Raw genomic sequence first — 12,519 nt, 5'->3', positions numbered from 1 at the left:
CCAGTCCAACCCAGCTGCTCACACAGGGTCACCAGAGCAGATCACACAGGTGGGTCCAGGCGGGTTTGAATGTCTCAGAGAAGGAGACTCCACACCTGCTCTGGGCAGCCTGGGCCAGGCTCTGGCACCTCCCAGCAAACAAGTTTCTGCTCATGTTCACATGGAGCCTCCTGGGTTTCAGTCTGTGCCCGTTGCCCCTCACCCTGGCGCTGGGCACCACTGAACAGAGTCTGGTCCATCCTCTGACACCCACCCTGAGATATTGATCCCATTCATCACATCCCTCTCAGCTTCTCTTCTCCAGCTCAACAGCCCCAGCTCTCTCAGTCTCCTCATCACAAAGATGCTCCAGACCCCTCAGCATCTTTGTGTCCCTCCCTGGACTCTCTCCAGTAATTCCTTGTCCTTCCTAAACCGGGGAGCCCAGACTGGACCCACAACTGCAGATGGGGCGTCCCCAGGGCAGAGCAGAGGGAGAGGAACAACCTCCCTCCACCTGCTGCTCACACTCTTCCTCATGCACCCCAGGTCCCATTGGCCTCTTGGCCACAGGGCACATTGGTGGCTCACGGTCACCCTGTTGTCCCCCAGAACTCCCAGGTCCTTCTCTGCAGAGCTGCTTTCCAGCAGCTCAACCCCAACCTGTGCTGGTGCCTGGAGTTGTTCCTCCCCAGCTGCAGGACCCTGCACTTGCCCTTGTTGAACTTCATCAGGTTCTTCTCTGACCAGCCCTCCATCCTCTCAAGATCCCACTGGACACAACTATCCCACCACAGGGATAGTCACACAAGGCTCTGTGTGACAACTTCTCCATTTAGAATATACTACTCAGCTCCTTGGTGCAAGTTTATCTGTATGTGCTGTGGTCAGCACAGCTGGACACTACTTGAGGGGGCGCTTAGAATTATAGAAACATTTTGATTGGAAAAGCCCCTCAAGATCATCAAGTCCAACCATAACCCACCTCTGGCACTGCCCCATGTCCCTGAGAACCTCATCTATGTGTATTTTAAAGCCCTCCAGGGATGGTGACTCCAGCACTGCCCTGGGCAGCCTGTTCCAATGCCCCACAGCCCTTTCCAGGAAGAAATCTTTCCTAACCACTCTTAGGTGATTCGATAAAGGGATAAGAAGCACCTCCCAGCTTCAGCAAAACAATGGTGAAAACTTTTCCAAGCTTTCCATGCAAGTACCAGGTCCAATCCGGCCCTCTGCACCACTACACCAACTTTCTACAGTTGTCAGTAAGAGGACATGTATATTTGAGAGCTGTTTAAAGCCCAATTTATCTCTGTGACTGATGGATGCACTCTCTTGATAGAAGTTGTATAATAATCTCAGCATTTCAAATTTAGTCTCCTTCAGTAGCTCCCTAACACGTTGTTCAATTTACAGCTTACAATGAGATAACTTGCTTTTCAAGCAGCTGCCACCACAAGGTCAAGTTGGCACCTAAAAAGCAAACTGTGCTCTTTTCCGCTTTATATAAACACAGGGACACACACAGGGGCACGACCACACAAAATATCACAAACTGTCCCTACAGACAGTCTGGCAATGTTGCTGATGATGCCCAAGGCAATGTAAAAACACGGCAGCTTTTCTCGAGCTGCAGGGCACTGGTGCTGCAGTGCTGAGCACAGAGAAAGGGGTTTGGGCTGCGCCGAGAGGAACTTGGAGACGTGACAAAGCACGGGTTCGGCGTTGCACACACAATGCGGAGGGGAAATCAAGCGTGTGACTCGGTAATAATGGGAATCAGCGTCTCCAACTCTACGCGCGGGGATGGAAACAGAGAACAAGGTGAAATTCTCACAGTTCCATTTCTGTGCTTTCACAGCGCTCACAAACATTCCATCATCTCATGATACAGATAAGTGTAGAGTCTTACATCTGGGCAGGAACAACGCCAGGTTCCAGTATAAGTTGGGGAATGACCTATTAGAGAGCAGTGTAGGGGAAAGGGACCTGGGGGTCCTGGGGACAGCAGGGTGACCATGAGCCAGCACTGGGCCCTTGTGGCCAGGAAGGCCAATGGGACCTGGGGTGGGTTAGAAGGGGGTGGTCAGTAGGTCAGAGAGGTTCTCCTGCCCCTCTGCTCTGCCCTGGGGAGACCACCCCTGGAATCTTGTGTCCAGTTGTGGCCCCTCAGTTCCAGAAGGACAGGGAACTGCTGCAGAGAGTCCAGCGCAGCCACCAAGATGCTGAAGGGAGTGGAGCATCTCCCGTGTGAGGAAAGGCTGAGGGAGCTGGGGCTCTGGAGCTGGAGAAGAGGAGACTGAGGGGGGACTCATTCATGGGGATCAATATGGAAAGGGGGAGTGTCAGGAGGATGCAGCCAGACTCTTCTCGGTGACAACCAGTGATAGGACAAGGGGTAATGGGTACAAACTGGAACACAACAGGTTCCACTTAAAATTGAGAAGAAACTTGTTTGGGGTGAGGGTGTCAGAGCCTGGCCCAGGCTGCCCAGGGAGGTTGTGGAGTCTCCTTCTCTGCAGACATTCAAACCCGCCTGGACACCTTCCTGTGGAACCTCAGCTGGGTGTTCCTGCTCCGGCGGGGGGATTGCACTGGATGGGCTTTTTTACCCATTATTACCGAGTCACACGCGTGACTTCCCCTCCGCATTGTGTGTGCAATGCCGAACTCGTGTTTTGTCACGTCTCCAAGTTCCTCTCCTCCTCTTGACATCTGCTCATGATCCCTGCTGGAGCCAGGATGCTGGGCAGAGAGGATCTTTGGTATAATCCAACATTAAATGTCTTATAAAATGCTCTATTAATAGGTGTTTCCACTACAAGGAATCATCTTGACCCTGTAACTTTTCACATAAACAAAACCCACGTAATTTTACCTTGTACATCCCACAATTCCTGTTTGAACTGAAAAGCTTCAGTCATGAGCAGGAATATTTGATTTTGATTTAGTGATGGTGGTTGATGGAGGAATCTACCACATCCCTTGGATTATCTGCCTTCCACTACCAGGCCAGTCTCATACTGGGACTGGGGGACAGTACGTTGATATCCAGTCTTTGTGAATATGCACAACGATCTTAAAATGGGAAAAAAAACCCCAAGTATTGTGAGTTTTTTCCTCTCCAAGGGTACATTGACTTGTAAAAGGACTAAGAATTGTTTGCATTTAAGTTCAGTTCTCAGCCTTTTTCTGCAGACTTGGGTAAGCCATGTAAATACTGCAGCTCAGATCTCTCTCCAGTGTGTGATGGGGACCAGAACACTTGCTCGCAGTGAGGATTCCACAATTTAGATTTCTAAAGTCTATCGTGGGCTTTTTAAAAAAGCCGTTCATCTAAAATAAAGGGAAGATCTCTGATAAAAGAATAGGGAATATAGAGCAGGATGGACATGAGCAAGCGGTTTGGAGCACAGAGGAACTGGAGCAGGGGAAGGGGAGAAAAGGAGAGAACAGCCCTGGATGTGACACTCCAAACAGGCTGGAAAACGCTGCCATTCACACTGATATCACAGCTTTGCAATTATCTGCTTTTCCAGCTGTGAAAGCTTCTGATTAGGTTTTATATTTCTGGGGTCTATAAATATATCTGGATGTATTTTTTTTTTTAAACAGAGATTGTGCTGTTTTGCTTTTGATATATTTAAAAATCAGGTGTAAGAAGGGAAGCAGATGTGCTTGTTTTCAAAACTGAAAGTCATAAAAAAGCATGTAACGATTTTACACTGGCTGATGTACAGGAAGGAAATAGTAATATTTCAGCTGGGAACAATATCCGAAACCTCGGCAACACGTAGTCTGTTGGCAGCTAAGTGACATACTTAGCGAACCAAGAGCAGCAGATGATCCAATCTCATTATACCTGTTCCATTCCAAAACATCTTAGGTACAACTTGTGTCTCTCCAAGCACTTAGTGTATTAATGACATCAGGAGCACATCGTAAAATCTAAACAGCTAGTTTTATGCCAGAAGCTATAGCTGGACAACTTATTCAGTTCCAGGAATCGCAGAATTATTTCCCATCCAAAGCAATGAATAAGATGATAAAATAGGCAAAAGACTCCTTTCAGTGACATACCCAAGTTGCTGCAGAACTCTCCTACCATGCCATCCGGGTTAGCGGTCGGGATTTGTGTCAGACCCGTCAGGATGAGAACATCGCTGTTTTTCAGAGAAGCCTGGTCCATGGGCTGAAACAGAGCACAGCAAAATAAAAGGAGTGATATAAGAGTTAGAGCACAGGTTCTTCCATTTTGCACCAAGAGGAGCGCAATACGTAACAGCCACGGTGACCAAGGAGAACACATGGAACATTCGAAACTTCACATCCTTCCATCTGTGGAAACCTAACTGGAGTTAATAAAAACACGCACAACTGCTTACCTGCATCCCACAGCCCAACGCACGCAATGGAACAGTAATCAGATCCATCTCTAAGTAGTCTCCTAATCATTTCATGGCCTTAGGAGCTGAACACTGAGCAGACCCTAATTTGCCGAGGATGTGGCAGGGCAGCCAGGAAGGTTCAGCACTCGCGTTCCGCATGTCTTTCCAACTCGCTTCCCTTTGCAAATCGAGGTCGTAGAATCACAGAATCATTGCAGTTGGAAGAGACGCTCAGGATCATCGATTCCAACCATAACCTAACTCTAGCACTGAACCATGCCCCTAAAAACCTCACTTGAAACATAATCTTCTTGTTTCCCCACCCTATTCAGCGAGGAGGGCTTGCTTCCTACATCCACCTGCACCATGTGCTGCCCACAATAGACTTTCCTATCACTTAGAAGCTCTATAAAGCAGCTTTTTGCTTTTTCTCTTGTTCCTCCCTAACACAGGTAGGAGTTCTCCCTTTAGTGTCTGCAAAACTACTTCATTTTCTCCTCAAATCTCTTCTGAAAATCCTACATTGCTGTGAAGCCTACAGGAAAACAAGGAAACGAGACTCCCTGTCTTGTCAGTACTCCTTCCTAAGGTTTGTTTCTTTGTGTTTCCAGTATATCTGCTCATTATTATCTGGTTTTGCACAGCTCAGCTGCTCGGCACACGACATCTCTTTGTCCTTGGCCAAAGTCTCCTGATTCATATGTAAGATTTACTGTTATGCAAATATTAATACTAGTCTGGAGGGGGAGGTCTAATGCTAAAATCCTGTGTGAAAATATGACATGTTCACTTGTGTCCGACAATGAAATTCAAGCACTTGTTTAGGAGATAGCAATTGTGGTGACCTTCCTTCCTTCCTTTCTTTCACAGAATCCCAGAATGTCAGGGGTTGAAGGGATGTGGAAAGCTCATCCAGTGCAATCCCCCCATGGAGCAGGAACACCCAGCTGAGGTTCCACAGGAAGGTGTCCAGGCGGGTTTGAATGTCTGCAGAGAAGGAGACTCCACAACCTCCCTGGGCAGCCTGGGCCAGGCTCTGACACCCTCACCAGGAAGAAGTTTCTTCTCAAATTTCAGTGGAACCTCCTGTGTTCCAGTTTGTATCCGTTGCCCCTTGTCCTACCATTGGTTGTCACCCAGAAGAGCCTGGCTCCATCCTCCTGACACTGCCCCTTTCCATATTGATCCCCAGGAATGAGTCCCCCCTCAGTCTCCTCTTCTCCAGCTCCAGAGCCCCAGCTCCCTCAGCCTTTCCTCACACGGGAGATGCTCCACTCCCTTCAGCATCTTGGTGGCTGCGCTGGACTCTCTCCAGCAGTTCCCTGTCCTTCTGGAACTGAGGGGCCACAACTGGACACAAGATTCCAGGTGTGGTCTCCCCAGGGCAGAGCAGAGGGGCAGGAGAACCTCTCTGACCTACTGACCACCCCCTTCTAACCCACCCCAGGTACCATTGGCTTTCCTGGCCACAAGGGCCCAGTGCTGGCTCATGGTCACCCTGCTGTCCACCAGGATTCCTTCCCTTTTCCTTCCCCTTTCCCTTTCTTCCTATACTGTATTGTACACTTTGATAACTAAAAATTTAACTTTCCATGCAGAAAACTACATATGAGGATTGCAACTTGTGAAAAATGTGGTCAGAGTTGTGGGTTTTTTTGTGACTCATAGGAATCCCATTTGATTTGTGTTTCTTTTTTGGTGGATATGTGCATCAGCTTTCATTTCCAGGGCTCAGTGCCTACAGGGGGCAGGACCACTTTCTTCAACCACTCCGTGGATTCTCTTTGGAAGAGAGGAGACCAGTTGAATCTCTCAACTTTGTGTATGAACCTGAATGCCACACAGAGCTCTCCCTGGAGTGAGAAATCTGCTCTTCTGCCCACAGTATTACAATCATGACTTTCAAATGCTCATTTTGGATGTTTTGGACAGGCTTTTTTAGAAGTCTCTTCTTGTGAAATGCTAAATGGCTACAGCTGGTGGAAAAGAGAAATCAGTTTAGATTCCTTAATATGTTTATTTATCTAAGAAATAATCACTTATATATATATATATATATATATATACACTCTTCTCCCAAGCAACAACAAGTGACAGGACAAGAGGAAACGGCCTCAAGTTGCACCAGGGAAGGTTTAGATTGGGTATTAGGAACAATTTCTTCCCCAAAGGGCTGTGGGGCATTGGAACAGGCTGCCCAGGGCAGTGCTGGAGTCACCATCCCTGGAGGGGTTTAAAAGGCGTTTAGATGAGGTTCTTAGGGACATGGTTTAGTGCTAGAGTTGGGTTAATGGTTGGACTCAATAATCCTCGGCGTCTCTTCCAACCAAAATGATTTGACAATACGTTAATTTTTTAAATGTAGCTATAATACCAGGCCAAATAGACAAGTATTTCCTTACAGGCCAATAGGTGAAAACAGGTGAAAAATCACAGCTTCAACAGCACAAAAAAACTCCAAACCAAACAAATAAAACCAACGTACAAAAAGTAGCGCTCCTAATACAACATCAGAGCTAAAATAATAGAGAAATTAGGCTCCCACTTTTTTCACTGACATCAATTATTTGATATGCTTTATACTCGCATTTTATTACAGCAGAATGAAAATGCATACCTGCTTCTCTCCATTAGCAAACATAAAGTAGATATTCAGAAATTATACTCAAGTGAGACCTGATACTAAATATCTATTCTCGATACTCAAAATTTAACATAATCCAGTTTTGGAAAGGCAAAAGTCACTTCTCTCTGTGCAGATGCTATGGTGAAAAACTAACTTGTAGCCTTGCTCTTTTAGCCTTCCCACAGCTACTTTTCAAGCAGAGGTGGGTGACTGCAGCCAACTGTGTGGTATTTAATGCTATTTATTCTCAATAGACCCTCTGCAGTCTCCCCAAGCAGGAAAGATTTCTACCAGAAGAGACTGATAAAGCGATTTCCTCTACTGAACCTCGAACACCACTGTACAGTTAATTCCCTCGCTCGCACTCAGTGCCATTTTAAAGTAGTTGAGAGAGACCTCGCTCTGTTAAACGTGCAGGGGAATTTCATATCAGCTTCGACAGAAGTTCACACCGTGCACCACCTTGTAGCACCAGACCTGCTATGAGGGATTTATTGCAATCTTTGACTCTCCGTAGCGTGTCTGTGAAAATGAAATGCCAATAACGCAATAAAAAATAATATCGGATCTGCCTGTGATAATGTACATAATGATTATGCCATATTAGATAAGCATAATTTCGGCTGCTATTGCACTGAGAGGGCTTGCATTGATTTTGGGGGGTTAATGTAAAGAATATGTCTTAAAAGGCTTTTAGTGACATGTTTGAACCTGTGCTGTCAACTCCCGTCCTCCACTTCAGTGGCAACAGTGTCAATTCTAAACTCAGTAAAGGGTGAGGCCAAATTTTCAACAGAAACCATGTGCCAGAAGACAGAAGGGAAAGGAACAATTAACGGTGCCAGACTGAACTCTCAAACAAACCCTTGAAAGCTCTTGGGTGATTTTCAGCGGCAATGAATCCAGTCTCGCTGAACCCTCCACCTGCGCTTCTTGCTGAGGGTTTCACAGGATGATCCCTGCTGCTGCACCCGGTCCCAGCTCATCTGTACATCCTAGGCCGGGTCTAAACTGCCAACTGTGCCACTTTCTATCTGTTATTAACAGAGAGGGACTGATAATTACAGACGTACCACAACTCTCTGCTGATTACAAACGTAACCTAGATGTAACTTGAAATGTCAAGAAAACTTCAAGCCACAATTTATACCAAAGGGTCTGAGATTAACCTCATCCTGTTGGCATCCCTAGAGAAGGAAATGGTTTCCAGGCTATTATGTATTAGACAAGACTGAAGAGCAAAAAGCATTTTTCATTTCTACGCCCAAAGAATCTGTGTCTTATCACCCTAAATAAGCAACTGGCTGATCAGAGTCTGGCCAAGTGATGCCCATTTGTAATAATGACAGAGGGAGCTCCAGAAGACTGGGAAAGGTTTTACTATTATTCAGAAAGCTCTGTATTTACATAAACATATGCTGATTAACCGGGTATAACTTTTAAAACAAAATGCAGCAACTGATTTCATACACCGTTTAAAGACGGGGATTTCTTTACGACTGCTCATCATGGTTCTATGGAGAAACAGGTCAGACAAAACATCTTTTCACTCCCCGATGAACAAATGCTGATTGGTTGAGCACAACTTTGACCCCACACCACTCAAAATATTGTTATCATTGCATATTGTCTGTCAAACATCACACAGATGAAGAGCTGGCTGGCAGCTCACAAAAACCACCAGTCATTACAGAATCACTGTAGGAGCTCATACTGGTGTTCACAGAGATTAACCCTAGGACAAAAACTATCCATTATTTTCAACAACCCTCTGGAAGCCAATGCAAGATTATGATGATATCTGATGTGCAAATGGTATCTGATAACGTTAGTGGTAATTAGCAAGGAAAGGGCAAACTGAACACAATTTCAACTATCTGGTAAGCTATTCCTTCAAACTATGTGTTAGTTTAAAATACCACAAAGTGCAATGGGCTGTATGTTGAAAAATGAGGCTCTCAGAGAGCACGTGGGCCAAGCTACGTTGTCAGCAGAGCGAATGGTCCTGGTGTCATTTCTCGTGAGCAAACAGAGTAGGTCCCTGGGGTTTCACGGAGGCTCATGGTACATTTTCCTGCACTTGTTAAAGCCCTGTCTGCAGATCTGTGCTCTTGCCAGGCACTTCATCCACACACCATTCCCTCCCACAGGGGGGTGATGTCCTTAAAATCAGGGACTTTACCAGAAGTTAGCAGAGAAATGTTCAACTTTGGAAAACGCTCAAGCGTGGTCAGTCTAACCTGGTAAACTGAATCACTATGTAATGTAAATGAAAACACTCCCAGTTACCCAAAGTTTCTCCTCACAGAAATATTCCATTCAAATACTGTCAAATACTGCTGCTGCTCCTTCGGTGACCAAAGAGCACAACCCAGGCCGGTGCGAGGCTGATGAGAAAAAGGGATTTAGAAACTCTGATGCATCGCATGGAGCCAAGTACAGCCACGCTATTAGGGATGGTTTATCTATTGTCGTTTTTCAGCTCCTGAGATCAGGCTTTTAAATGAAGGATGCTCAGAAGCAAAGCTCTTGAGAAGATACTCACCTTGGGGGAAATTACTTACTGATCATGAACCTGACACATTTTCTAAATTATTTTTAAATACCTCCTGCTAATATTGCTTTTAACTATTTTGACAACTTCTGAGGCACACAGTACTGCAAACTTCAAGCCATTCTTTGCACTAAGAATTTATGGATCTAGAGAGAATTAATTTACTGGAAATTACATCTACAGCACTATAAAGACTTTGCCCTTAGCAGAGCAGGGTGGAAAAGTTGGCAGCCAGTTAGCGATCATTTCTCCCAAGGAAGGATGTTTCAGAAGTGATATAGATGCCGTCTGTGAACTGTCTGTAAAGACTCTTCAGTGAAATATGGATTTAAAAAAAAGGCACTAATGTTCTTTTGTTTAATTCTGTGAACATTTCCCATTTAAGGTGAAAGAGAATTTCCCAGCTGGTAAGTTAATGTCAAATCATTGATAACAAAGAGGTCTAGTTGTCTTTCCCTATTAACTACTGATACCTGGTCACTTAGCAGGGTAGTACCTCTTATCAATGCCAATTAAGTCAGCTAATTGCTAACAGAGGTACTTTAATACATTTTCTATACTATACCTGATCCCAGCTGGAATAAGCCCCTATAGTTTTTTGAGCAAAGACACTTCCCCTATAGAAGACTCAGAAGAGCTGTACCTGAGGATGCGTTGTAAGTAGAGAAGATCCTGAAACATAGGAAACCTTTTCATAGTGTGACTGGATAATCCAATTGGAGCTTCCAAGAGCGTAGCCTGAGCTGAGAGGGGTGACCTGCACGGCGCCAAACAGCTCCTGAAACACACAGCAAGAGGCATTCATTTGAGTAAGTCCCCAACAAAGTCAGAACAGGTCATGTTATCATCATGATATCAATTTTAGAAGTAGTTCTGCTATACAAAAGCTTTATGAAGCTAGTTTCCCAAGCTTTATGTTTTTATTTCCCCGCATCTAACCAGACATGTGCTCTGAGAAAAGCTTTTCCTGAGGTAGGGTCTTCATGAAGTCTCTCTTCCATGTGAGTTCTACAGCATCTGAGTTCACACTGACCCATAACTCTAAAAAGAGGAATCAACCGGGGTCGTGATCCTGTACCTGCCTTGGCTGCACTGAAGAACTTTGTAGGTGCTTCGCATTTTTGAAGACTCTATACTCCCTCCATCAAATTTTATTGACAATGGCAAGCAGGAGAGAAGGAAGGACAAGTATAAAACTCTGTTTGAGTTACACATTTTGCTGTGGAAAACATAAACTCAACTTCAGACTCACTCACTTTCTAGCTTCATTTCTTTTTGAATGCTATCTGCTGGTGATTTAGAAACAACACCCTGCAAACTCAACCCAAATTTCAGTTTCAGCTCTGAGCATAAGCAACCTGACAGTTGTCTCCTTTCCAGGTGTCATTAGAAAGTGCATTGCTTTATCTGTACACAGTAATGTTCTACTTGTTCTGAGAAAGGAAAACAAGCCTCCGCGTATACCTCGCTAATGTGATCTACTTTCTGGTTACTGAATAATAGAACAAGCATCTGATTCATGCAATACTAATGATTTCTCTAGTATCCCAATACCTATTTGGATCCTCCAAAGGGCAAAACAGGGTCTCCATCCCTCAGAGTGCGTAAACCAAAGCTCTAGATTCTGCTGATACACAGACGTGAAAAATGGACAACAAACCATTCTTGATGCTGCCACATTTTGGGTTAACTGATTATTTGTGTCTTTTTACTTTCAAAGCTTGCTTTGGGAAGAGAGAAAATCTGCTCTAGAAATGTCTCCTTTTCCCCAGTAACTATAAAACAATGATTTGCTCAGATGCATAGACCTAAAATGAGGTGAGATACATCCAAACTGTTCATATAGTCAAAAACGCTGGGGTCCTTTTTCACCGGCTATAGTGCAGCGCCACACGAACCCAAATCCATCCAATTTAGTACATAGCACCACTCATCACTGTTTCAAACTGTTTTACTCATTACCAGTAGTCTTCAAACTTCAGCAGCCCATTGCTTAAAGAAAAGGGAGCACATAAGGAGCCTTGAGTTCACAACTTTGATTCATCTTTTTATTTCTTACAGCACCGAGCAACAACCGCAGGTCTCATGTCCTGCATGCTGCCTACAAGCCAGACAGGAACAGTGTATCTGTAGATTAATGAATTGTTGGTTCTGTTCATTCTAGAAACGACACCGGATTATAGCCAACGGCATTACAGATAGAAAAGGGAACACTGGGAAAGAGTGTTTGAAGTTCAGGTCGAACCATTAGGTTTTGTTTACAATTCCTAATTTGCTGTATAGAAAAAAAAGTAGAGGCTGAAGCACTCAAAAGATTCCCAGAAGTGAGCTATGGTAACTCAGAAGGGGATGTGGCTTATGGACAGAGAGGATACGCTAATTCGGCACATCCTCCCAGCTCTCAGCGGGCCAGCCATCAACTCCAAATTCGCAGGTACACCGCCTTAAAATTGGTGTCCCCAAGGAAGAGGAGAAACAAATGGATACTCCCTGATTTCCCCAAACAAGAACTTTTGAGTTGGAGGTGGACTGAAGGACATTCAGTTTAATCTTATCTTGCTTTTCTAGGCTAGGGTAACTAGATCTTACACAGGATCCAGAGGGAAAATTGAAAAGGAAGGGCATTTCCAGAGAAAAGTTGGGAAACAACAAGTTATTACTGTTGACCTGAGGACAGTTTTACAGGTACTCACAATTTTCTGAGAATATCCCACCAGCTGGATCTTACTGAGCGCAGCGTTCACTTCTGGCATGGTGTAGCACTTCCTCCACATGGACACCTCCACCGCGTCCTTCAGAGGGGCAGGCAGCAATCTGCAAAGATCACAGAACCCCAGTCTGCTTGGGTTGAAGGGACCTCTGGAGATTATCCAGTCCAACCCAGCTGCTCACGCAGGGTCACCAGAGCAGATCACACAGGTGGGTCCAGGCGGGTTTGAATGTCTCAGAGAAGGAGACTCCACACCCGCTCT

At 45.1% G+C, this 12,519-nt stretch overlaps 1 protein-coding gene across 1 annotated transcript in view; it reads right to left on the bottom strand.

Moving 5' to 3' along the window:
* The window catches only part of INTS9 (integrator complex subunit 9), a 72,753-nt gene that overhangs the window by 36,654 nt on the left and 23,580 nt on the right, over nucleotides 1–12,519 (bottom strand). The window contains exons 7-9 of the mRNA XM_065835687.2: nucleotides 12,241–12,361; nucleotides 10,191–10,325; nucleotides 4,060–4,171 (exon numbers count right to left, since the gene is read on the bottom strand). Coding sequence (XP_065691759.1) covers nucleotides 4,060–4,171; nucleotides 10,191–10,325; nucleotides 12,241–12,361 — 368 coding nt within the window. The remainder of the gene's footprint in view (nucleotides 1–4,059; nucleotides 4,172–10,190; nucleotides 10,326–12,240; nucleotides 12,362–12,519) is intronic.

The sequence above is a fragment of the Patagioenas fasciata genome, chromosome 3 (genome assembly GCF_037038585.1).
Source record: "Patagioenas fasciata isolate bPatFas1 chromosome 3, bPatFas1.hap1, whole genome shotgun sequence".
NCBI lineage: Eukaryota > Metazoa > Chordata > Aves > Columbiformes > Columbidae > Patagioenas > Patagioenas fasciata.
This window is presented reverse-complemented; position numbering and strand designations above follow the sequence as displayed.